We start from the raw sequence: 27,765 nt of genomic DNA on the forward strand, positions 1-27,765 counted from the left end.
ACATATATAGATACAGAATATACAATATGGATAAATAGGATTGCTCATTTGAGTGAGTATATTGCACAGTGATTATTGCACAGTCGAATATAAGAAAAAAAGACAAAACAAAAACAGAAACAAATATTGCACCGTGTAGAAAAGCACCTACAGCTCAGCTGTTCCCGCCCTCCCTTGCCCCCCCTGTTTCTCCTCCCTCTCCCCTCCAGTGAGGAGTTAAACAGTTTGATGACGTGTGGGACAAAGGAGTTTTTAAGTCTGTTGGTTTTTGACTTTGGGAGAAGCAGCCATCGCTGAATAGTGTGCAGAGGATGCCCGGCATTGTTCATAATGTCCATCAGTTTCTTTAAGGTCCTCTTCTCTGCCACTGTCACCACCAGCTTCATGCCATTACCCGGCACAGGCTAATGGAAATCATGCCAAAACAACCAACAGTGTGTTTTTCTGCGTTAAACAGATGCCAAAGAGTCAAATTTACACTACACAGCTGTTTGCATAACAACAACCAACAGCTGATATGCGATGGGATTTTTTCTCCAAGTTTCATATTTAAAGCTTTAGGTAATCAGTGTGTGAGTTTTAATACTGCAGTGTGTTTGATCTGATAAAAGCTTCATAACGGCGTTCACATCGGCCCCAGCATATGTCAGTAACAGCAGGTAAACCCTCTAAAAATGTCCCAGTCTGTTGCCTTGATTTCAGTTTAGAATAATATGGTTAATGTGTCGCAAATACCAGCTGGTGATACCACACACTGTTGGATAAAATGACACAAGACAAGTAAACAGACACAAGGACAGGAATCACCATAACACAGTAAGATGGGGTTTGCTGTTGATTTAGTGTGCCTTCAGAAACACTGACTACATGTGAGAGGACCATATGGAAATAAATGTGAGCTTGTAAAAAAAAACATGTTGGTCAGTTGAATCAAACGGAGGGTGACAGGATAAAAAGCCTTGAACTAAAGAGTGGGTGACAGGCAGTAAAGGCCATGAGAACTCTCCCAGTTTGGGGGAGGACTTCGGGATAGAAAAATACCCTCCTTTCAAAAACCATTTAAAGAGACACTCTGCAGATTTCAGAGTATTGATGCAGTATTTTTAGTTTGTAAGACATTCATTCACAAGATAGGCAGGGTTGTACCATGTTTACTGGTGGGGGGGTAAAATGTAAAAAATCCCTTTCTCTTCCTTTGGCTACTCACGAGTCCACAATTAAACACTTTTAACTCCTTGTGCTGCATTTAACCCTTTTTGAACCCGTGCAGATCCGACCAATTCTGCACCCCACATCCTGGATAGCTTTGAGCGTCGCGAGGTGATGGCATCTCATCGAGTGGAGCTCCCTTGCAAGGCCTCTGGTCACCCTGCACCCAAATACCGCTGGCTGAAGGACAACCGACCGCTGGAGACAGACTCGCGCTTCAAACAGAGTGTGACAGGCCTGCTCATAGAGAGAGCCCAGCCCAGTGACACAGGGACGTATGTGTGTGAGGTGTGGAATACCTACGGCAATGCCGAGGTGGTTGGCAGGCTGCAGGTAAAAGGTCAGTGTCCTTGTGATGGTGCAAAGGCTGTGGAGGTTTTTTTATTATGGCGCACGAATCAAAAGAGGCTGTTTTTTAAATGTGAAGCATGAAGCATTTTTTTCTAATGATGATAACTTGGTACCTCCACTAAACTACAGAGCCCCTCAAGGTCGTGGTGAGTCCGCGGAAGGTGAAAGGCAGCGTGGGAAGCCAGGTTTCACTGTCCTGCGGTGTGACGGGCTCCGAGGAGTATCAGCTGTCCTGGTATCGCAACGGAGAACTCATCTACCCCAGCAACAGTGTCCGCATGACAGGCCAAAACAGAGAGAACCTGGTCATGGCTGGCATGGCCAAGAGCGATGGAGGAGCCTATCAGTGCTTTGCAAGACATGGCAAGATGTCTGCACAGGACTTTGTTCAAGTCATACTGGAAGGTCAGAATTCACAGTGAGACGTGTGGGTGGGAGCAGTGCATGTGTGCACAGCAATTGTGTGTATCTATGCATACATATGCAAGTCCAGACTGTGCTGTGTGAAGCTCAACCCTACAGGGCCCTGCCCTTTTTTATAAGACTTTCTGAAAAGCCTTGAGCTGCACATGAGCCGGTTGCTGCTGCAGTGTCTCCCATAACCAGGGTACTATAAGGGGAATATTGATAATCAATAATGCTGTGGAGCCAGAGAGGAGCTGGATTAATCTGCTCCTCATTCTGACTCTGCTTTTTATACTGGAGATGTGCATGTTTTCCACTAAAAGTGCAGATTTTGACAAGATTCTCATTCAAAAGCATCAGATATGAACAACAAAATATACATCACTGTGTGAACTTTCTCCCTCCGTGCAGATGGCACCCCCAAAATTCTGGCTTCGTTCAGCGAGAAGGTCTACAACGTCAACGAGTTCGTGTCATTGTCGTGCACGGTGAAGGGCACGCCAGAGCCGCGGGTAACGTGGACTCTGGACGATGAGCCCGTGGTACGGGACAGCCGCCATCGCATCTCCTACTACACCAACGCCGAGGGCCACGTGGTGAGTCATCTGAACATCAGCCAGACTCAAGTCCCCGATGGAGGAGTGTACCGCTGCATCTGCAACAACTCAGCTGGGACCGTTTCCTACCAGGCGCGAATAAACGTAAGAGGTGCTTGTCAGATCAACTCTTCCAACACACCATCACATATACACATCGACATGCCTCGAGTCACTCTGCTTTGACGCATTTCTGATTGGCTACTTTAAAAGTGCACGTGATGAAAGAGGTTTTGTTACGCTGTCGTGTTTCTAGCTTTTCACATACTTTTAAATCTGATAGCGTAGCTTTGCTCTGTTTCTCCTCAGAATAGAGCAAGACGCCCAGAAGATGCTTTTCCTGTTATCTTTCCAATTTTTTGGGGGTTTTTTTTGCGTTTGGATTTCACCATCTCTATATCAGGACAGTTATTACTGTTGACTGTACTGCTATATGCATTCTACAGGGACATGGCTTGCTGAATTGCTGCTGTCATGTAGTGACACCGGGGCGCTCAAGCTTGCCGTGCTTTCCAGAACATTATTATTTCTCTATTGCAGAGAGGGAATGTTGCTTTCTTTGTGCAGATTGGTCGGATTTGATTGCTGCTCAGTCTTGCATGTTGTGGGGCTAAATAGGGCGATCCTCCAGCCCTTAAGCAAGGGTTCGTGGATGCCAAATGCAGCCAAGCAATGAAGATAAATCTCCACAGGTGCCAACGCGGAGAACGTGTAATGACTGCTTCTCACGTCATTGGCTCCTTAATCGTGCTAAAGAGAGTAGCAACCCAGGATACGCTTGTATTCCAAGTACACTGCAGAGCCTAGTTAAACTGTCTTCTCCAGTGCTTTAAAGAGACACCTAATAGTCCATTTCCCTGATAGACACTGAGCTATGGAAGCCTATTGGTTATTCTGTTGGTTTTTCACAAGTGTGCACAAAAGGCGGCAACGTGAGTAATGGCTTTGATAATAGCTTCATGAGTGGAGAAAGCGAACATTCGACTCTAATGCTTGTCAGAAGCAATCACAGCCTGCACCAACGAGGTGGGAGCAAAAGGTAATATTCACTACAGTCTCAAACAGAAAGATGCACCAATCCCTGAGTCTGGCGAAGCAGGATTTGACGCGAACAGCAGAACGGTCCACCCTGTGATGATTCGTAGTCTCATTTGTGTTTAATCGAGCAGTCTGTAACCCCTACGCACATCTGGCTCATTCTTTATGTCACAGTATCAGAGTGAATCGAGGCATGTACAACTTTGTGGTGTCTTAAAAACACACAAAACACAGAAAAGCTAACTTTCACACCACAAACCACCTCAAAATCATTTTAAGAGAGTTGTCTCTCCAATGTGTCCTTCAAGGGCCTGCCAGCATCAGACCAATGAAAAACCTCACTGCCATCGCTGGGCGGGACATGTACATCCACTGCCGTGTCATTGGCTACCCCTACTACTCCATCAAGTGGTACAAGGACTCCAACTTGCTGCCGTACAACCACCGGCAGCGGGCCTTCGAGAACAACGGCACCCTGAAACTGTTCGACGTGCAGAAGGAGGTGGATGAAGGAGAGTACACGTGTAATGTGCTGGTGCAGCCACAGCTGTCCACGCACCAGAGCGTTTACGTTACAGTGAAAGGTATGAAACAGTCGAATTGATTTTCAGACAGACAGCACGGGACTCGTTCTAGATTCGGTCCAATAAAACAAGATTTGGTTCATTTAGCTGCGCGACATCGTGTTTACCCGTCTGCGAGGCCAATAAGCAGCTGTTTCAGATGTACGTTCGCATTTGTACGGTACTGTATTGTACTCTGTGTTTGCAGAATACATTTGTGGTTACGCTGTCATTAATCTCTTTGCAATTCAAAGGGAACGGCTTTATCGGTGCACACGCTGACCCCGTAGTGCCTTTCCATCGGAGGCGTATGCCCCCTTTCCTCGTTGCAGAAAACACAGATATGCAGAGTGATATTTGTATATCACTACCTATGAAAAAAGCACTCGCATCACTGATAGCAAGGCGCCATCTCCATCATCCCAGCCAGCTTATCTGGAGCTCATCTGAATATGCAGCAGGACTGAGAAGAGCCAGATGATGATAACCTCCGATGGCTCTTTCTTCAGTGACGCAGCATCGTTTCAGCTGTCCTATGGGCCGATCCCCACCCCCCACACCGGTCTTGACGTGCTAACGAGCGTTTGAGGGGGAAATCACACAGCATAGACAAAGCGACACTTCTATTCCACCTTGGCTAATTTGCCTCTCAGCTGCTTAGCATTCCGCCGCTGCCGAGAGGGAATCCCCAGGAACCTATTATGCTTATTTTGTTGTGAATTAAATAAGCGCTGAAGTGCTGCTTATTCCAATGTTATTTTAAATCATTAATTTTTCAAAGCATCTGGTTCTCACAATGGCTACAGTGTCCCCGGAGAGCCGAGTGAGAGTGAACGCTATATGCTTGTGTTTTGAGAGGCTTCAGCTGCTCCACATGAGGCGAGCTAATAAAATATTTCTTGCTTCCCTGAAAAATCACAGCTTAATGTGGAAAATAAGGTGATAAAGAGAGAACTGGAACTAATGAGTTGCTATGTGAGTGTTTTGTAAAGTAGCTCAGCCGCGGCGTATAGCGTGTTAATGTGTTGATTATTAATGTGCATGAGCGGTTAGTGATTTTGAGTAGCTCTGGCTGAAATTAAACAACCTGTAACTCGCAGGCCTGAAGCAATATTCCCGTCTCTGTTACAGTCCCACCCACCATCCAACCATTTGAGTTTCCCCGGTTTTCCATCGGCCAGCGAGTCTTCGTCCCCTGTGTGGTTATGTCTGGTGACCAGCCCGTCTTCATCACCTGGCAGAAGGATGGTCGGCCGATCCCGGCCAGCCTGGGCGTTACCATAGACAACATAGACTTCACCAGCTCCTTGCGTATCTCTAACCTCACGCTGATGCATAACGGCAACTACACCTGCATCGCACGGAATCAGGCTGCTGCTGTGGAGCACCGGAGCGAGCTCATTGTCCGAGGTGAGGAGGGGAGAGGGTAAGAGATGCAATCTGGATGTGATTTACAGAAGTACAGCGCTGTGGAAAAGTTTGGATCCACCCCTCATTTCTTTATGTTTCACGTGCAAGCAGCCAGACTTTCTTTGAGCAGTAATTCTTCAGGCTTTCTGAAAGTCATTCACTGATTGCTTATTTTCTCATTTCTGGACTGGATCCTTGTGCCCGACCGTTGTCAGAGGAACGCTTTTGTGTGTTAAGCTACTTAACACTGACCTATGAATCACTGAGGCATAAAAAGTCACCAGTAGGGATGGGTATCGTTTAGGTTTTATCCGATACCGGTGCCAAACCGGTACTTTTGAAACGGTGCTGGTGCTCAAACCGGTGCTTAAAGAATGGAGAACACAAACTTTGTCCAAAAACCTCTCATGTTCAGCTGTTTTTTTGTAAAAAGATAACAATGTTAGCCTTTTCTGCAGCTATGGGGCATATATGGTATCACTCTTGGCTGGAAGCAGCTTAAACAATGGAAAAAACACAAACTTTGTCCAAAAACCTCTCATGTTTAGCTGTTTTCCACCTTTTCTTTGGTCATTTTAGCCTTTTTGTCCAGGGTGAAGGGAGTATCTGCTATCAAACAAGAAGACAGCCGCATGTAGCTATGATGATGTTTGCTAGTTCACCTTACATGCATTAATGTAATAACGTGGTTAGCCTACTCAACGTAAATTACACACGAACAACATTAAGCTACCATCATGGCACCGGATACCAGTACCCATCCCTAGTGCTGTGTCTATACACATCAATGATCAATGAAAACTGCTAAAGATGAAGCAGTTTGGGTACTTTTTCAAGTGGTGGACAAAACAAGAAGTGACAGACAGCTATATAAAAAGTTATGTACAGCATAGAGGCCTGATTTGAGGCGTGGTGCTTTTATTTGGAAGGTTTTGCTGTGAACAGACAACATGCAGTCAAATGAGCTCTCCATGCAGGTGAAATAAGCCATCCTTAAGCTGCAAACACAACAGAAACCCCATCTGAGATACTGCTACATTATTAGGAGCGGCAAAATCTAGTTTGGCACATCTTTTTATTTTATTTTATTTATTTATTTTTAGAAAGAGGGGCAATACATATTAATTCAATTCAATTCAATTCAATTTTATTTATATAGCGCCAAATCACAACAAATGTCGCCTCAAGGCGCTTCATAGATACAGAGAAAAGCCCAACAATCATATGACCCCCTATGAGCAAGCACTTTGGCGACAGTGGGAAGGAAAAACTCCCTTTTAACAGGAAGAAACCTCCAGCAGAACCAGGCTCAGGGAGGGGCGGGGCCATCTGCTGCGACCGGTTGGGGTGAGAGAAGGAAGACAGGATAAAGACATGCTGTGGAAGAGAGACAGAGGTTAATAACAGATATGATTCAATACAGAGAGGTCTGTTAACACATAGTGAGTGAGAAAGGTGACTGGAAAGGAAAAACTCAATGCATCATGGGAATCCCCCGGCAGCCTACATCTATTGCAGCATAACTAAGGGAGGATTCAGGGTCACCTGGTCCAGCCCTAACTATATGCTTTAGCAAAAAGGAAGGTTTTAAGCCTAATCTTGAAAGTAGAGATAGTGTCTGTCTCCTGAATCCAAACTGGAAGCTGGTTCCACAGAAGAGGGGCCTGAAAACTGAAGGCTCTCCCTCCCATTCTACTTTTAAATACTCTAGGAACAACAAGTAGGCCTGCAGAGCGGGAGCGAAGTGCTCTAATAGGGTGATATGGTACTACAAGGTCATTAAGATAAGATGGGGCCTGATTATTTAAGACCTTGTATGTGAGGAGCAGGATTTTGAATTCAATTCTGGATTTAACAGGAAGCCAATGAAGGGAAGCCAAAACAGGAGAAATATGCTCTCTCTTTCTAGTCCCTGTCAGTACTCTTGCTGCAGCATTTTGGATTAGCTGAAGGCTTTTCAGTGAGTTTTTTGGACATCCTGATAATAATGAATTGCAGTAGTCTAGCCTGGAAGTAATAAATGCATGAACTAGTTTTTCAGCGTCACTCTGAGACAGGATATTTCTAATTTTAGAGATGTTGCGCAAATGGAAGAACGCAGTCTTACATATTTGTTTAATATGTGCGTTGAAGGACATATCCTGGTCAAAAATGACAAAAATGATATTAATGAACATTTTAACGAATGTAAATATGCCAGATTATAGCCTTGGGCTAATTTCCATCTGCAGACCCTCTGGCAGGTTGGTGTTAAACACAAGTTGGTAAAAACATACAGAGACATTATTTACAGGTCACGTGACGAGGACAAAAACAGTGATCACATTATACTAGAACAAACAATGACAAGGAGAGTGGACACAGAGGACAGTATAGATAACAATAACGGAAACACATCAATTATATTGCACAAACCCCAGTATTGTACATGCCCTGACCGTTGTGATATTGCGTTCACCCATTGCACCAAAAAGTTGTTTCCCTTTTTGTAATACACTAACTCTTTTTCCCATCCAATATAAAGCATGATTATTAAACATGATCACATGTTTGTGTGTCCCTCAGCCGCCCTTTTAAGTGACTCTTAAAGATGGGTAGACTTGTACTTTCCCCTCACTGACAGTGGAAGACTATTCCAGAAGCTCACTCCCTGATATGACAGAGCATCTGTGAAAGGGTGGTCCGCCTGAATGTCAATTCACAATCACCTCTAACAGTGGCTCGAGTCAGTCGAGACCCGGCAACACTGCTAGACTTTTGTTTAATAAAATCACTCATTGGTGGAGGCGCCAGACCATGTATAACTTTGTATATTAGACAGGCAGATTTAAATGATTTGAAATTAGTAAAATTTTAAAACTTGTATTTTTCTGAAATTTGACAATGGTGATATGAAAAATCCTGAAAGAAAGAAAGCACTGGTGAACTCAGCAAGATCGCAGAATTATTTCCATGGTGAAGAAAAACCCCTTCTCAACAGCCAACAAAGTGAACAACACTCTCCAGGAGGAAGGTGTGTCGATATCCGTGTCTACCATAAAGAGAACAGTGCGTGAAAGTAAATACAGACGGTTCACTGCAAGGTACAAGACCTCAACAATAGAAAGGCTGGGTTGGACATCTAAAAAAGGCAGCACAGTTCTGGAAAAACATTCTTTGGACAGATGAAACCAAGATCAACCTCTACCAGAATGATAGCTAGAGAAAAATATGGAGAAGGTGTGAAACACCTCATGATCCAAAGCATACCACATCATTGGTAAAACACGGCGGAGGCAGTGTGTTAGCCTCAGTGTGCACTGCTGCCAGCGACAGTGGGACACTGTTTATTGACGATGTGATACAGTAAGAGCTGAATGAATTTTGAGGTGTTCAGAGACATACTCTCTGCTCACATCCAGCTAAATGCAGTCAAAGTTCTTGGGTGGCGTTTCTTAATAAAGTTACCCAAAACATACAGCTAAAGCAACCCAGGGGTTTATTGAAGCAAAGAAGGCAAATATACTTGAATGGATCAGTCAGTCACCTGATCTTGCTGTCACGGCCCAGTGGCCACCAGAAGCATGGACTCAAGTGCAGACAGCACACGGAAGCACAGAGAAAGAGTGAAGGCAACACTTTCTTTACAGAGAGTGAAGGAAGCAACAGTGTAACGAAACCTACACACCAGGTCCTTGGAGAGTCTACCTAAGAACTTGAGTTAACAACAATAAAGATCACTGTGAACTAAGCACTTGAGTTTCACAGTGATAAACTGATTACCATGAACTATAACAACACTGGGATTAACGAGAGCAGTGCTATGATAGATACTAAACAACAACACATGAGAATCACAAAACACTAAACATTCCCAGCTATGAAAAGAGTCCATGAGTGTTGCCCAAGAGCTGACGTGTTCAAGGGCCAGGAAATTACGGGGTAACTGCCCGCACAGGAATCCTGTGGCGTGGAGGTAAGGAAGAGGCTAGACTGGGGTCACGGGGTTCCGAGTCACTGTAACTGAAGGAAGCAGACGTCAAAGGGAGTTCTAGACACAACAGATTGCGTGCAGTCTTACTTTCTGCAGGCGGGCGCAAAGTGCGAAGGGGTAAATGGTCTGGGTGAGCCGAGAGAGAGTCCAGAGAAGGTCCAAGATGTTCCAGTGAATTTGGCATGTAGGCAGGCAGGAGTGAAGCGGTGAGGCAGCCGGGCAGGCCGGCGACTGAGAAGAGGTTAGTTTATGACAGGTTAGGTAATGACATCCCAGAGGATTCCTGCGAGTGAAAGAGAAGCACAGGTAAGTATGAGCAACACTGTGAGTATCAAACATGAGCTGTGACAGCCTACACTCACTGAGGTTATCAGACAATCTGCCGAAGAGGGATTGTGAGCGCTGGCAGCCAAATTACTTCCAGGTGCAGCCTGTCAGTGATGAAGCGGTGACTCCGCCCAGAGGTGGAATCACCAACGCTGTGGAAAAAGCCAGGTTTACTCTTTAACAAGATTTCAGTTGTTAAAGTTTAAACTTCAGACAGAAAGGGCCACAAATAAACAGCAACTGCAGTAAAGGCCTGGCAGGACAGTAAAAAGTAGGAAACCCAGCATCTGGTGATGTCCATGAGCTCAAGACTTTGAGTATTAGAACTGAACCCCTGTGTTAAAATGCTTTAGTTCCTCACATTTTTATGCAGTCTTTTTGTTCAACCTTCTGCAGTTTAATCGCATCAGAGTTACTTCATTTCAAAGTTGTTGTGGTAATGTACAGAACCAAAATCAGGAAAAACTTGTCTCTGTCCAAATATATATGCAGTGTTGGGAAGGTTACTTTTAAAATGTATTCCATTACAGATTACAGAATACATGCCCCAAAATGTATTCTGTAACGTATTCAGTTACGTTACTCAATGAGAGTAACGTATTCTGAATACTTTGGATTACTTAATATATTATCATGCTGTTTACAACTACATGAATGTACTATTGCTGTGATTTATTACTGTTACTGAAGGTCCGCGGCTCCGAACCGTAGTAAAGGGACCTCTGGCTAATACGGCGGGTTCTGTGTCGGCTCGTAGCCGAAAACTAGCTTTACTTTGTTGTCTGGGTCAACTTTGCTAGCGAGAGACAGAGAGAGGCGTTGAAAGGCTGCTCCAACAGAACTTATTGTTTTTGGAGGAAAACACGAACACGGTGTACAGTCGAGTCTTAATAGCTTACTTACAACTGGGCTCGTCAGGCTCTCTTCTTGGCTGCAGTGGTTATTATTATATTTACATGCTTCCAGCTCCCGTTTCTGCTCGATGACAGCTCGTACTTTTCCTTTTTCTCCCTCCCTCGCTCACAGACACATAACGTGTATGGCAGTCCATTCTCCCTGCAGCACGGACTACACTGCCCATGATGCTACATTCTTTAGAGCTGTACCTGTAGCATTCTGCCTATTAGCTATTAGCTAGCTATTATCAACAACAAAAAGGCCTCTCTCACCCAGGAAACACGCAGAGAGAGAGAGAGCGTCGCCCTGTAACCATGGTAACCGTAACGCTGCCGCCTGGAACAACAGAACGTAGCTGTCAAACAAAACGCAAACAGTCCTGACCCGCCACAATATGAAACAGGGAAGTACCGCCGTGTAATCCATTTATTTCAACAAAGTAACTGTATTCTAAATACCACCTTTTTAAACGGTAACTGTAACGGAATACAGTTACTCATATTTTGTATTTTAAATACGTAACGGCGGTACATGTATTCCGTTACTCCCCAACACTGTATATATGGGCCTAACTGTATCAATGATCTCAAACGGTGCACATTGTGGGATCATCTTGACAGAGAATTGAACAAACAGCAGCCAGCATCCAAAGACAATCGATGAATGTCCTTCAAGAAGCCGGGAGAACTGTCCCAGAAGACTGCTTAAAGAAACCCACGAGAGTTCAGAACGTCTTCAGCCAGAAGTGGCCCTCTGGGCAGGTTTGTGTGGCTGTATGTGGCCCACAGTATAAAATGAGTTTGACTTTCCTGCTTTAGCCCTTTAGTGATTCTAAAGCTTGTGAGAATTGTAAAAATGTTTTTGCATGTATGTATGTTTACACATTTCAATAAATCACTGTTCCTATTTCCTGGAAAATGTAAAGAAATGAGGGATGGCTGCACTTCTCAGGAGTTTAAGGAAGTGGATGTTTGCGGACCACACTGTACTTTCACTTGGTCTTTTTCCCCATTCTGAACTGAAATGTTCTTGTGATTTTTTAGATGTAAAGATCTCACAGTAAGCTTTCTTCACTTGCAGTTCCTCCCAAATTTGTGGTGCAACCTAAAGACCAGGATGGCATCTATGGGAAAGCAGTGATACTAAACTGCTCAGCTGAAGGCTATCCCGTTCCTACGATCCAGTGGGAATACTCTAAAGGTAAACCTGCAAAGTTCACGCACACGTCGATTACACACAGGTTTGTTGCAAGTGTTGGATGTTTTACATGTTCTCAAACACTTTTAAAATCATTCTCTTGAGTTGAGAAGAGTTGCTGCATTGAAAAATACTGTTATTTATTCATTATTTATTTATTTTACCTACAGCAAGCTTATCCTCTGTTGCCAGCACACCTAATACGACGTCCACAGCCATGAGGATGAATGCATAAAAACCCTCAAGTCCAAACAAATGTTACACCTGCGGTTCAAGGAATAGTTTTCTGTTTCTCTGTAACGAGGAAGTGTGTGTGAAATTATGTAACTGTGGTACTTCACGTGTAACATATCTCAGCCCAGCTGGACACAACAGCAATGTTTGAGATATAAGATTAAAAAAAATGCATAATTAGAGTTTTTAATTCTTTCAGTTAAACCGGCAGCTGCAGAGCAAGAAGACGTGTGTTTAATGGTTTGAGATCTCTGAAGGTTTTCATAACATAAACACATAAAATAACAGTGACTTGTTTTTTATTCCTCTTCCGTTGGACTAAAGCTTAGCAAACACTGTGCGACTTTTCCAGTCGCGTTATTCAGCTCCTGCTCAAACTGTACGATTGAATCGCAGGGGTTAGAAGTTCATAGGTCACGATGCAGGTCTCACACTATACGGCCCGATGCTCTGATGCGACCTGAGGGCTCACACTGTGCGTCCATAACATGAAGCTTATAACACAAAATCTGTCCCTCCCTCACACAGACACACACACCATCAACTTTGCTAAATTGCTAATGAAAAAATGCTGACCAGGCAGCTGTGATTGAGCAGCGATGTCCATCCAACTCTTTTCACGGCTGTTGTGGTCATGTGACATCGAAAAGACTCGGATGAGCTTGCCAAAGTTGGTCCTCCATTGCTGGTGTCCAGATCACACACTGCACTGCCATGCTGTCTTTTTCACCTTCATTTCTGTGTTTGTGCACGCACAGTGTGAGAGGTTGCATTGATGCCCTGACGAGGGGCGACCAGGATTTCAAACAGGTTTGATTTTCTGGCGACGATACGATTGCTGATCGGGAGCGGGGTGTGAGGTGTTAATCGCTTCTCGTTAGCCCGTTTATACTACACCAGCGGTCCCCAACCCCCGGCCTCGGACCAGTCCCGGTCCGTGAGTCGTTTGGTACCGGGCCGCGAGAGTTGAGGCTCAGGTGTGAAATGTATAGTTTTCAGGGTTTTATCGGTTTTCAGCGTTATTTTGTTATCGTTTTTATCGTTTACTCTGTTTTCCTGGGTCTTTTCATGTGTGTTATGAATAAATCTTCTTTTTTTCGGTACCGGTGTTGTGCCAAAGTAGGTATCCCCGACAGAATTTGTTTCCCCTGTGCTGGGAGCACGCAAGAAGTACTGATGTTTTCATTTTGTGAAAAAGTGAAAAATTAGTATTGTTACATTACCATTCAGTTTGGGGGTTACAACAGAAAATTATATATTTATTGCTCACGGGTATCAGATGGGATTATTTTAACAAACCATTAACGTTTTGGCTGATAACTATTTTTATATTTTTATTCTCCTGTAACTTTACTATATAAAGAGCTAAATCCTCCAAAGTTTCACGAGTAATGCGTCATAATAAGAAGTGTTTGTGAACGAAAAATCAGCAATGTGGGATACTGTTTGTCCGTGATTTACACAGGGGGAACACATTGTGGCAGGATCAGCCTGATATTATTTGTATCCCACTATAACTTCGTTGTATAAAGAGCTAACATCTCAAAAATGTCAGGAGTAGTTAGTCATTATAAGAAGTGTTTGTAAACTAAAAATCAACAATGCGGGATACTGTTTGTCCGTGATTTGGACAGTCCAGCGTGTGCTCCCAACGCAGGGGAAACAAATTCTGTCGGGGATACCTAATTTGGCACGACACCGGTACTAGTTTTATTTTGTTGTATTTATCCGCGACACCTTAAAGGCCGGTCCGTGAAAATATTGTCGGGCATAAACCGGTCCGTGGCGCAAAAAAGGTTGAGGACCGCTGTACTACACGATGCACGACACACGATTAAGGCGAAACTCGGGCCGATCCCCAAAACGGTCGCACGACTGAAAAATCGTCTCGATATGGGCCAAATATCGCACAGTGCATGGCCAGCTTAATTTTCCGTCCATCGTTTGGGGGGCGCTGGAGGCTGTTCCAGCTGCTATGGGTGAAGGCAGGGGGACACCCTTGATGGGTCTCTCAAATTCACAGCTACGAGCAATTTATATTCACCAATTAACCCCACTAGTGGGGGTTAGTGGACTTACGTATAAATGAAAAATTCTGAGTTTGCACAATCTCAGTATTTGTGAGACTCTTTCCTCTTTTCATGTCAGTTTTACTGTGTAACAAATGCATTACTATTGTCCCTTACCACCATTTGTCTTTTGAAAACTTAATCAGCTTTGAACATTCAGATTTACAGGCTTAATTATAAAAAAGGAACAAAATGTGTTCATAAGATCCTATGTGGTACTCAAACCGTACTAGACTAACACTAGCTCATTTGAACCCATAAAACAAAGCCTTACTATTTCTGTAGTATAAATAAAATGCACGAAATGTAATGTTTTTATCTGTAAAGGTTTAAGTTTTTCACTGAGACTTTAGCAGGAGCATCGAACAGCAAACTGGACGACCTCATGACAAACCGCGTATTTTCTCTGACAGGCGCTGGAGTCCCACAGTTTAAACCCATCCCCCTCAACTCAGGCTTTCGGATTGAAGTGTTGGTCAACGGCTCTCTGCTCATCAAGCACGTGCTGGAAGAAGACAGCGGTTTCTACCTGTGTAGGGTCAGCAATGACGTCGGGGCCGACGTGAGCAAGTCGATGTACCTCAACGTCAAAAGTAAGTCTGACAGGACGACAGCACCGATTAGAGCCAAAGAATGTAAATTTGACACGTTTGGTTTTTGTCCTGTTGACTCTCCTCTTTCACTGGCTGCTGCTGCATTAAAACAAAAAGCTAAAGCTAAAGCACAAAGGTTAAGTGAGCTGAACTTCGACGGTCAGTCAGGCCACCAGAAAGATGTCACCACGGTTGCTTGCGCTGCGCTTTCTGCCTGAACGAATCCCACGAAAGCAACGCACACAGCCTCTACACTACATCTCTTGGAGAAAGTACAGCATTTATCTGCTGTGTGGCCAAGGATTTAGCTCCCCTCCATTAATCCCTGAATTCTGCATGCGAGCAAGAGCTGCCATGTGGAAAAGAGGGCTGTGGAATACAGCAAGGGAGGTTGGAAGAAGGAATAGTTACCCACGTCTTTTCTCCTCATCTCTGTGTCCTATATGTCTTCTATCTTGTCTTTAGTTTAGTAAGTAGAAGAAAATGTTAACTATTTGCTGAGTTGTTTGTGTTCTTGTATAGATAATACACTTTTTTAATAGGAATGCTGCCCTCTTGAGGTTGAAAGTCTGTTTAATAAACCATGAGAGCGCATAAATTATTCCAGCGCATCTTCTCAGAAAGAGAGATGTTGAAAGCAGCCTGCAGGAATGAGGAATGGTTTTAAGAGCTTCCTTCAAGGTGAAAACAACGACCTCAGAAATAATGTATATGTGAGTTTTACCAAAAAGTACAGTTGCTTAACTTTAGCTGATGATTGTGGATGTGTGAGCTCCAACTGCTTTACTGCGGCTCGGCGCTCATTTTGATTGGTTGCTGTTAGATAAAGCTTTTGCCACCACGGCTCTTATCAAGCCCGAGCAGGGTTATTCCCTGCTGAGTGTCTAACTGTCTGCCAGCCACAGCCAAATAGGCTCCAGCTCCTTTATGACCCCCTCTGTCTGATTGAGGCCCACCGTGTCACCTCATAGACGAGCGTGCTCAGAAGCAGCAGCTCTCAGTACAGCTGCGCTTTGGTGTCTTAGGCCATTTGAGTGTGAGTCACGGTTGAATTTTCTTATTGATGCTTGAATCCTCACACCTCTGTGAAGTGTTTTGTCTTTAATTTATTTTTTAACACACATTCCTCAGACCTCAGAGTTCTTGAACTTGGTAAAAATCTGAACCTTTAACTGGAACACAGCTCATTTATCTCTCAAATGTCCTTAAATCATCCGCTGAAAAGCTCGTTTCTAAATTCTTCTTCAATTTCTTCAATTCAATTCAATTTTATTTATATAGCGCCAAATCACAACAAAAGTCGCCTCAAGGCGCTTCATAGATACAGAGAAAAACCCAACAATCATATGACCCCCTATGAGCAAGCACTTTGGCGACAGTGGGAAGGAAAAACTCCCTTTTAACAGGAAGAAACCTCCAGCAGAACCAGGCTCAGGGAGGGGCGGGGCCATCTGCTGTGATTGGTTGGGGTGAGAGAAGGAAGACAGGATAAAGACATGCTGTGGAAGAGAGACAGAGATTAATAACAGATACGATTCAATACAGAGAGGTCTGTTAACACATAGTGAGTGAGAAAGGTGACTGGAAAGGAAAAACTCAATGCATCATGGGAATCCCCGGCAGCCTACATCTATTGCAGCATAACTAAGGGAGGATTCAGGGTCACCTGGTCCAGCCCTAACTATATGCTTTAGCAAAAAGGAAAGTTTGAAGCCTAATCTTAAAAGTAGAGATAGTGTCTGTCTCCTGAATCCAAACTGGAAGCTGGTTCCACAGAAGAGGGGCCTGAAAACTGAAGGCTCTGCCTCCCATTCTACTTTTAAATACTCTAGGAACAACAAGTAGGCCTGCAGAGCGGGAGCGAAGTGCTCTAATAGGGTGATATGGTACTACAAGGTCATTAAGATAAGATGGGGCCTGATTATTTAAGACCTTGTATGTGAGGAGCAGGATTTTGAATTCAATTCTGGATTTAACAGGAAGCCAATGAAGGGAAGCCAAAACAGGAGAAATATGCTCTCTCTTTCTAAATAATCTTTCCCCTTTAGGTTTTCTGAAACTCTCAAAGCTCGGGACGTCATAAGATCATCATTTGCAAAGTGCGTGCTCTAGTCCAGTGTGTATCTTACAAGAGCATTGAGTTGTATAAGCAATATTACAGACTGATTATCATTATGATTAGTATATTGTGGATTTGACATTGATAACCACCAGAAACACCAGAGAAGTACAAGGAGGAAAAATCATTTGTTGACTGTACAACAACAACAACAATCTTTATTTATAGAGCACATTTAAAAACCAGCGGTATACCAAAGTGCTTAACATAAGAGACAGAGAAGTAACACGAGTATTATAAGGCCTTAGCAAAGTATCAAATATCCTCACAGGTCAATGCCACTAATACACAGGGGTAATATAAAATGCATATCAAAATAGAAACATAATAAAAGCACAAGCCATAAAAATATGTATAAGAAAAAATAGAGTAAGTCTAAAAGTCAGGTGCGAGCATTGCCAAGCATGAAAGGCGAGATTAAACAAATAGGTTTTTAACCGTGATTTAAAAGATTGGATGGAATCAGACGCCCGGATCACAATCGGAAGGTTATTCCACAACTCTGGTGCAGCCAAACGCCCGGTCACCTCTAGACTTCAGCCGAGATCTAGGCTGCACCAAGAGTAACTGAGTAGATGATCTTAATGCTCTGGCAGGAACATACTGTAGACTGTAGCTTTCTCATTTACGCTCACACTTCACTTAAGCTTTGTCAAGCTAAACCTCACAGGTTTGTAGCACCGTAAACCCCAATATCTGCAGCTTGTCAAACTGTGTGAAAAGGCAAAACCTTCATGGAAAAACCGTCGGATGTTGGATTAGAACAAACGTTTAGTTAGTCTCTGCATTTGGATTACAACTTTGAGTTTCTAACACAGTATACAAACTCTTTATATAAACCACATTATTGATAACACGTGTCAAACACGCTGCAAGATTTGGATTTTTATTGAACAGATTATTTGTCTTTGTCTTCTTTATGTCTGCAGCCCCTCAGGTGTACGCTGCGCTCCTGAAGCATCTGCCCGTTGTTGTGGTAGTTGTCCTGATTTGTGCCTCTTCTGTGCAGTAACCCAAATCTCCCCGCGTGCCAAGGGAGCCACACCTCATCCTCTATCCCGCGTGTGTCTGTGTGCGGACAACGAGCTCATTAACCCGTACGGTTTCTCTCCGGGCTCGACGGAGACGGTGCGCCGCAGTAATGCCTGAATCTGTGACGTCCTGTACACCGTGTGCTGCCTTTATGTTGTTTATTCAGACCAGCCTACACTAATTGAACAGTGGCGAGCACTTAAGAGGCTTAGGAGCCAATTTGAGAGGCACACAATCTGACGCACGCTGGATCAGTCACGTGACGGACAGACGGCTTGATCTTCACTCGCTGTTATTGGCCGTCCAATAATGTATAATAATTCTATGTAAGCATAGAAACATTTATGGTGAAGATGCTGTCAGTTTTGTGTGCGTGTGTGGGACACAGGTGAGCAAACAAGCTCATAAGCCCACACAAAGGCAGAGATTTCACACAAAGGTGTGCACACTTTACTGTAAAGGCACCGATACAGTGCAGAGCAGTGCAGCCATTACTAAAGAATAATGGGCCAGGCAGCTAATGCAGTGCTTTGGATAGATCCCACTCCACCAGGCTATTGTAGTGGACTGCCCGGGAAATGAATTGCATCTATTGTGATGTCTTAGCTTGGCACTTTCATTGTTATGAGTGTCTGTGCATAGGCTCATGTCTCGTCATAATACACCATGCATCATGCAGGATGAGCACCAACACTACACTAACAGCCAGCAGAAACTGCTCGCGCTCCCTGCCGGGGGAGAGGAAGTGTGTGCACATGCACTCTGTTTGTTTTTCTCTCATAGGCTTCCTTATTGGAGTAGTAATCACTTCTTGTCCCGTGTGAAAACTGGTTGCAGATGGCGGCTTGAATGAATGATTTCTATGTCATTTACAGTCAAGCATCTCTACCTACAAAACAGATGCTATTCAGTCAATTCATTACCGATCCACAACAGATGCTATCAGAGGCGGTCAACAGCCACTCAGTGTTTATCAGGGCCAATTAAAACCAATCAAGCCTGTTAGACATCATAATGCCTGCAGACGCAGTGATGAAGCTTCACTCAAGTGCAGTGCTGAATGGCCTTATGGTCGCGGAGCAGCCTCAAGCACAGAATCCTCTCGGGGCCGGGTTTTAAAGAGACTTTCATCTAAATCCAGAACAGTTTAGTTTTTCTGCTGTCTTTGATCAGGAAATGAATCTTAAACAAAGACTTGTTTTTAAAAAAGAAGCTTTGTACAGGATAAAAAGTCTGCAAGTAATTCTGAAAGTTCTCTTGATACCTTTTGGGACTCACCGCTAGAGCAGGGCGATATGACCAAAAATATTTATCATGACATACATTTGAAAATTTGCAATAACGATATAACTGACACTAGACAAAATACTTTACAACTGCACAACTTTATTAGTGCAAAAAACCCCATCAATGTATTTTTACTTAAACAAGCAGCTGTTTTTTATCTGCATTAAAGTTATATAAAAATGTAACAGTGCAAATGCAAATTCCTCGCTGACAGTTTAACCAAAAGGCATTTCCAGTGGAAACTGGCCGACATATCCTCAGCATAACCATGTATAATATCCACAAAACTTAAAAAGAGGTTATACACACACAATACGGTAACATTATGTTGAAGCACAGTACGTATCACTCCGCGAGGCTTCGCCTACGATGCCGTAATGCTCCGACAATCCATCAAGCGGTGCGGCTTCGTAGCTTAGCAAAGTCGTACTGAAACATTTGACAGATTTTCGAGCGCCGTGTACATAAAATCGTTTCGAGGTCAGTAAACACAACCAGAGTTCATACATAAGGCACACGGGATTATAAGGGGCACTGTCGACTTTCAGAAAAATCAAAAGATTGATTTGAAGTGCGCCGTATTTTCCAAACAACACGGTAATAACGACGGCCCGCTAGCATGCTCTACCAAAAATAGTGCTTTGTTGTGTATCTGACAGACAAAAGCTAAACCAGTTCCACACCAGTGAAGCTGCAGCATTTTTACAAACCAGTTCTGGTTCATCCGTTTCATTCAACAATCCGCTTTCGCCCTTCTTATTCTGCGTCGCCGCCATGTGCGTATGTAAACAAAGGCACTGCACATGCGCGTTTTACCCATATTCTATCACCATATTTCATTTTCCTATCGTTGCTCAACATTACACCGGTATTACCGTGAACGGTATGATATAGCCCAGCCCTACTCACCGCATCACTTCCTGTTGCTTTTACTCTCGACACAGTGCAAACCTGTAACAGACCTCGGATGTTTTGGCAAAAATCTGTGCTTTTAGTTCTGCAGTCAGGCTCAGGCTGGAGTCACTGGGTGAACAGAAGCGGTCGACTGCAAGACCTGCAGTATATTTTCAGTGTATAACAAAGTATGAGCCTTGTTTTGCACACTCCACTAGTCAGTGTTGGTAAGTTGTCTACTTTGCTGGATTTAAAGTAGTCACCACTTCTCTTCTAAATGAATTTTAGAGAAATCTTAAGCCCAGTTTAAGCCTTGGACCAGTTAAAAGTGTGACTGTGAAACAAAGAAGTTCCCTTGACTCTCATTGTGTTTATTTAGCCTACTTGCACTAAGCCACCGTTCCAGTGTGCAGGCCTATATTTGCTATCATGCTTCACGTCCAAGCCAATTGTGCAGCTAAAGGAATTATTTCAGTACATTGCAGGCAGCCAGTGAACCAGTCATCACCACAGCGCAATACCCCACGTCAAGGCTGCCTCTTCCCCAGCGCCCACTTACAGTGTGCCCTCGGGGCATAAAGCTAGATGCATCTCAGCTTGTCTTTTCTTGTCAGCCCTTGTGGCCCCATTGAGCCGGGGTGCCCTTTGGCTCACATCGGCCAGGCTGCCTGTGCAGAATGTAGACTCGCATCCCAGTGTTCACACCACGGAGGGATCCACAGCTTGTATTTGTGGAGAAGCCGGCTCACCGTAAGTCTTCTTGTTAATTCAAGGGTTTCACTTTTTAAAAGCAGCTATTACATCAATCACACAAAAGATGCTGTACACCAAGGAGAAAACGGATCGTCACCACGACTGATGTAAACAGTACCCTCCTTAGAGAAATTCACACCAGGATCCATACAGGAGAGGTGCCACTTTAATTATTAGGGTGTGAATGAGAGGTGATCCCTGATAAGTGCAGCGAACACAGCAGTCAAACTTTTCTTAAAAGCCATTAACGATGGCATCGTTTTCTTTTTGCAGGATGTACAAAGTGAAGTGTCCGTGTCCATTTTATTGTTATTAAGAAATAAATAAATAAAAGTAATCCTGTTTCACCACCTCTCACATCTCATTGATCCTCTGAGACGGCGTGACTGCTTTCTGTCTTTGATCTCATATGAACAGCCCCACACCGACGTAGCCATTCACCCATAATTATACGTTAGCGTTATTCTCCTGACTCCACCGTTTGGCTAATTCTCTTTCCCACATCGCTAACACCAGCAGTTACAGGCATTAGAAACATTTTCTTTTTTTGTGTGTTGTCTTTTATTTCTGCATTGCGACATTCGGGGTGCGATTGTGTAATCATCATCATGCTCCCGTGGAAATCAATGGCAGGTCTGTGTTCTATTCCTGGCTACTACAAATGGCCCTATTTCTAAGAGTACAGACGAAGGAGAGAGCGCGCGAGAGAGAGGAGGCAGGCAAGGAGAGGAGAGACTGTCCGATGCTGGTTGGCATGGTAACCTGGCCAGGTGAAAGGGAGCCTGGGAGAAGGGGGAGAGGGAGGGGGGGTGGGGTGCTTTTGTCTCAGGGGAGTAGCCTATCAGCAGCCAGCCTATCCCCCACAATCCCCTGCAGGCTTAAGCGTATCATCACTGCCCTCTGGGTTGCTGTGGAGGAACAGGGCTCTCCTCACCTCCACATAAAAGACACAATGTACAGTGCAGTAAACACACACAACACTGTTTCCTCTCTCGAATGCTCAGCCTTCCTTCAGCCTTCCTTGGCAACATGTCACATCTTACTGGTTCTTACTGGAGACCAGTACGTAAGCGGTTTTCCTGTGTGTGTGTTTGTGCATGACTCTAAGCTCTTTATGTGTGCTTGAGTTCATCATGTCATTGTTTTTGTTTAATGCGTCTTTTCCAGACATCTGCACGCACACCTCCAGTTATGTTTAGAGCTGAATTAGGCATCGGGGAGCCGGTGCTCTCTGACACAAGGAGATACCCTTTTCCCACCATCTGTCCTCTCGTTCTCTTTTTCTTTCCTCCCTCTGTCCGCGCTCCTTCCCCTGGTTCTGTTTCCATAATTCTGCTGGATATTAAAGAAATATATCAACACAACAATTACGAGGCCATAAAATGAGCCTCGGGGCTGGCTCAGCTGGGCTGCTCACACACAGGGTTGCACACACATACATTTACATAGACACAAACTGCATGCGCCTCATCTCAGAGGCCTCTTCATGGTGCAGAGGCACTCCTGCTTTTAAAGAAATGTTTGCTTTTCTGTTTAATCTCAAATCAGGATTTCCTATTTCATCAATGTGGGAAAAAATAATAAAAAAATATATTATTTCTGTGCGTTTCAAACAGCAAATAAATGTAAATTTTCTTTGTCTGCTGTACCCACTAAAGCACTGGTTTCTACTGGTGAGCCTCTCCGAGGAGGAGCAGCTGCTCTGATTATGTTTTGTTGGATCAAAAAACTTTAGGTTTAGCTTCTACAAAGACTGGTTTACATATACATTCATTAATTTTTTCCTCAGTGGTTTCTAGAGGTGGGAATCACCATACATCCCACGATACGATATTATTGCAATTTTTTAAAAATATTTTGCGATATTCAGATTCTGTACATAAAGGTAAACTTTATCAATATTCATTTTCTCTAATATCAAAGTCTCACACTCAGTCTTTCTCTCATTTCAGTTTGATTGTTGACAAACTGAACGGTTTGTATTACAGTCTAGTCCAACTTAACTGAATCAACCATCTGGTACAATTATAGCTATTCTGAACTATGCAGTTTATGAAAACTATGCAGCCCCTTCAGCAACTGAAGAATTTGAAAGTAAATTAAAACTAAATATAATTTTACATTAAATCAAAAAGTTTTAAACTTCATTAAAATAAAACATGTCTTAAATTAAAATAAGTAAACTGTCATGTTTATTGCTGCCAAAAACAAGTTAAACACATTTGGACAGTGAAGGAATGTCAGGATTCTTGCTCAGAAAAAGGATCAACATGCTCTGAAGTCAGAGCACAAAAACCTTTTTGTAACAAAGTATCCATTTCTGCTGTCCCTGTATCCATACATTATTAGCAAACAAAATATCACCATACTACACCGTATCGATTGTTCCCCCACCCCTATTGGTTTCCTGTCACACCAGTTACTGTTGTTGCTTGGAAAACAGGAACTGCTACTGAGGCATTTAGGAAACATTTGTAAATTGGAACTACAAAAGAAAAAAACCTGTAAAGGGCACAGCGATAGTTTGTGTACAAAAACCTGAGCTGCTTCTCGTGGGTTTTTTTTTTTTTACCTTGCTTCCAATGATCCAAAACTTCTTGGCATTTTTGTAAAGTGCTCTCGAGCGATAGTTCCCCAGCTTTCTGACTGAAGGTCTTTCAAATCATGTTGGAGATCTTATCAAAACTGATGAAGTTATAAAGTACCATCAGATTTTTATCCACCGTGCAATACGATCTGGGAAGTAACAACTTCATTTTTCAGCATGGATCCAAACACACTGTCAATGCAATAAAAGCAAACCTGGATAGAACATCACACGATTACTGATAGTCATGGATTGGCCCCCCCAAAGCTTGAACCTCAACATTATTGAAGTACATAGTCTTGACAGTTAATGGAACAGAATGCAGCCTTCTGCAGTGAAGTGTTTAAAAGCTGGATCCATGTCAGGAAAACATAAGTAAACTCTACCAATTCTGCTGCCGGTCAAATATACGACCAGAATCATACCAGAGGCTCGTTGATGGCTGCCAAAACCATCCGGTTGAACTTGCTAAGGGACACTTAGGCTACGTTCACACTGCAGGTGAAAGCGCATCAAATCCGATTTTTTTGACCCTATGCGACTCATATCTGATCATGCTATGACAGTGTGAACGGCACAAATCCAATATTTTCAAATCCGATCTGGGTCACTTTCGTATGTGGTGCTGAATCCGATACATATCCGATGTTTCAGAGAGCGACTGCTGTTCGATGGTCATGTCGCATTAAATCCGTCTTTTACGTCACCAACACAAGACAGACCCCAATTATCAGCGCCCGAGAAGACATCGCGAACGCTTCCTGGCCATCCAGCGTAGATTCAGTGAAACTGTTGGGAAGACAACGTTGGAGAAACGTGAACATTTTATTTGTTCTGTATAATCTGCAGATTCTGACAGAAATCTGCAACTATCCTTTGAAGCAGCGCTCCTCTAAAACAGCAATAAGGATCATTATTAGGTTATTTACATTATTATGTAAATAACAAAATAACTTAAAGCAAAAAAACGTGAAGTCCAAAGTCTTTATATTAAGGGCCATCAGTCAAACAATACTGTTGCTCTGGGTCTAAACAGAGCGTGTTGTGTGTGACGTCTTCTTTTGCGCATGCGCCGCTTTGAGCGTTCACACTAGAGCGCGTTTGCTGTCGCATTTTATTTGTAGTGTGAACGAGCAGACAAAAAAATCTGATTTGATCAAAAAATCAGATCGTGGCCTTAATCATATATTAGTGGTGTATGTATATATTTGAGCCTGAATGTCTCATTTTTGATTAGTGGAAATCCAAAACAAATTCAAAGTTGAGCCCCCAGAACATCGTTAAAAGCCCCAAATTACTGTTACAGTCCTGCCCATGACGAGCGAATGTAAACGTCTGCACAGCTGTATGATGATGCTCTTGTGATGAGCGTAGTTTCAACGTTTCTTTACAAAATGCCAGATACTAAAATATCTTTAAAGTTTACAGTACACAGGTGTTCTCCACAGCTGATGAGCCGAGCCTTCTCAGTCTCTTCGTCGCCCTTCCTTTTTGTCGCCTAGCGTAGTATCCCACTCTGCCAGGAGTGTCAACAACACGGCGCCGTGCCACCTCGGAGCCACTTACACGGCGAAATGAAAGTAGCTGTGCTCTCAAACGATAACGTTTACATAAAGCCGGAGCGGTTATTTATTTCCCCTCACTTTTCCAAATGTGTCTCACACAAAAAATTCATACTTGTCATGCAAAATAAATCAGCGTTCTTTTCCAGAGCCGAGCCTCAAATGGCGGCGGAGTGAATAAGAGATGAGGCTTAAATGTTCGCAACCTCTCGCCTGACACGTCCCATCAGATCAGCAGAGTCACGCTTTGTGTGTGTGTGTGAGGGGGGGGGCGCTAAATGAGAGCGAGCACACGTGTTGGCGTGCATGCGCAGGCAGAGGTGTGTTTATGTGTGAGAGCATCTGGGAGTGGAAGGTTGTTATACACTCTGCTGTGGGTGTAATGAGCCATGTACAGTATGTCGTTAGTGTACATTTAGTGTGGTGTCTTCAGAGTGTTGTTAGAGCAGAACTGTACCACTTAGTACCCTACGATGCACACCAGAGCTGTGCGCTGCCATCAACACAACATTATAGCTTTTATATCTGCTGTTTCAACAATACACACGTGAAGCTTCCTGTTTTTTTCTATTTATTTATTTTTGCTTTCAGCTTTTAGATCATATTAAAATTAAAATTTACAAAATGAATACTAACCATTTTTGCAGAACTAAAAAACAACGTTTGCTCTGTAATAAGTTCCAGAAAAGGAATTCGTTCATTTTTATTTCATGATGTTTATGTTCAGGACAGCAGAGTCATCAGCTGCTCCTCACCTTCCAGCCAATCATAGGCCTGCCTGCTAACTGTGTTATTTGATTGTTTATGTTTTTTTTACATCTTTTTGATAGATATAATATTACATTGAATATAATGAAATCATAGTGTCAGTTTACTCTGAATGGGTTTTAGGTATTTTAGGCTTACAGTGTTAAAAGGAGCTATAAGAGCAATTAGTTCCCAAGTAATCGCTTGCTTAAAGAGGCAGAGGTGAAGGGATGAGGACTAGCAGGAAGTACAGATATCACTATTGTTACGCCTCCTCGAGGGCGTAACAACAACACAACAACTCCAGAAACCCAGTACAAGTGTCATATGCTGAGACAGGTTTAATGGCAGCTTTCTCACAAAAGCAATGACCCAAATTCATAAAACAAATGTTGGGGAGAAAGGGACAGTTAGGTTGTGCCAAAAACCCCACAAAAAAGACAAAACCAAAACGTAGCTGAGCTCTTACCCCAGAAAAACAAGGAGGGAAAAAAGTCCACAACTCAAAACAAGCTCAAAAATTACATGGGTGGCACTGTGATGGAGCGAGCAGTGAAGGAAACTTAGGTTAAAGTCCAAAAAAAAGATTTTTTATTTAACCCAAAAAACACAATTGGTTAAATCATGCAAAAAGAATCAAAATCAAAATAAAAGAGGTCAAAATAACAAAACTCTACTCAAAGTTGACAACACTACTGATAACTCAAACAAACTGACCTAACTTAACGAGACAAAGGGGAAACTTAAATAGTGGCTGATCAGCCCACAAAAAACAGGAGAAGGGGTAAAACACACAAAACCTAACTAAACCAAACATAATGAACTCCAATTCCCCCCCATGGTCCCGAGTTATGGCATGAACCAATTTGTAGTCTTCCTTTAAAGCTGGCTCCGCCCCTTTTCCACCTCTTGGCTCCTTAACCAAGGGACTGGAACAGCTGCAACTAAGGTAACTCAGAAAACAAAAGATTAATCATACATAACAGTGTAAACTAAAATGTGCGCACTTATTTTAGAATGCAGTGTTATGTGGATATGTGAATTAACTCTAAACCAAAACCAGTTATTTATTGTCCTGTAAATTAATTCCTATATTTAAAGAAAGACATGTGAATGCGATGTTACTTATAAGCCTCTACAAACATGGTGGGTATTACCACTGTGTGGCTGTAAGTGCAGCCATCACAGGCACCAACATACTTACCTAAGAAAACATGCAGCCTGCAGACACGTGACACTATTGAATATACTGAATACATGTTTCACTCTTCTTGCGTTCTTTCTCTTGTCTTGAGCTCTTGAGCGTGAACAGCCTGTTTAAGGTCACGCCGAAGCATCACAGTGGAATTTAAGTTTTATCGTTATTGTTGTATAAATTGTAATTACCAACACAGTTTTATGTTTCCACTAGAATGCTCAAGGTCTTCAACTGAAATATGGAATATTGAAATACTCAAATATAAAAAATGTAAAGAACTACTAAAGCACATTGTTATTTTTTCTTTATAAACATGCAAAAATTCAGTTATTTCCTTTATTTTTTTTCTTGTTTTTTATGGCACGTGGTCTGATCATTTTTTAAACTGCACATATGTATGTACGTATGTATATATATATATATATATATATATATATATATATATGTATATATATGTGTATATATATATACATATATATATATATATATATATGTATATATATATATATGTATATATATATATATACATATATACATATATATATATATACATACATATATATATATGTATGTATATATATATATATGTATATATATGTATGTATATATATATATATGTATATATATGTGTATATATATATATGTATATGTATATGTATGTATGTATATATATATATGTATGTATATATATGTGTGTATATGTGTATGTATATATGTATATATG

At 42.7% G+C, this 27,765-nt stretch overlaps 1 protein-coding gene and 2 long non-coding RNA genes across 4 annotated transcripts in view; 2 read left to right on the plus strand and 1 right to left on the minus strand.

Annotated features, from left to right (window-relative positions):
• Positions 1-27,765, plus strand: part of dscama (Down syndrome cell adhesion molecule a) — a 129,197-nt gene that overhangs the window by 76,627 nt on the left and 24,805 nt on the right. For both annotated transcript variants that reach the window (XM_085174869.1, XM_085174870.1), the window contains exons 5-11: positions 1,271-1,549; positions 1,690-1,965; positions 2,377-2,673; positions 3,908-4,183; positions 5,294-5,572; positions 11,850-11,969; positions 14,683-14,862. In XM_085174869.1, the coding sequence (XP_085030995.1) occupies positions 1,271-1,549; positions 1,690-1,965; positions 2,377-2,673; positions 3,908-4,183; positions 5,294-5,572; positions 11,850-11,969; positions 14,683-14,862 (1,707 nt within the window). The remainder of the gene's footprint in view (positions 1-1,270; positions 1,550-1,689; positions 1,966-2,376; positions 2,674-3,907; positions 4,184-5,293; positions 5,573-11,849; positions 11,970-14,682; positions 14,863-27,765) is intronic.
• The window catches only part of LOC146509394 (uncharacterized), a 42,454-nt gene continuing 20,621 nt past the window's right edge, over positions 5,933-27,765 (minus strand). Inside the window, exon 2 of the long non-coding RNA XR_014876472.1 lies at positions 5,933-5,974. This is a non-coding gene — a long non-coding RNA (uncharacterized LOC146509394). The remainder of the gene's footprint in view (positions 5,975-27,765) is intronic.
• On the plus strand, positions 23,330-26,270 carry LOC146509395 (uncharacterized). The gene is made up of 2 exons (XR_014876473.1): positions 23,330-23,690; positions 23,745-26,270. It is a non-coding gene; the product is annotated as an uncharacterized LOC146509395 (long non-coding RNA).

This window comes from Neolamprologus multifasciatus, chromosome 10, assembly GCF_963576455.1.
Source record: "Neolamprologus multifasciatus chromosome 10, fNeoMul1.2, whole genome shotgun sequence".
In the NCBI taxonomy this organism is placed as follows: Eukaryota; Metazoa; Chordata; class Actinopteri; order Cichliformes; family Cichlidae; genus Neolamprologus; species Neolamprologus multifasciatus.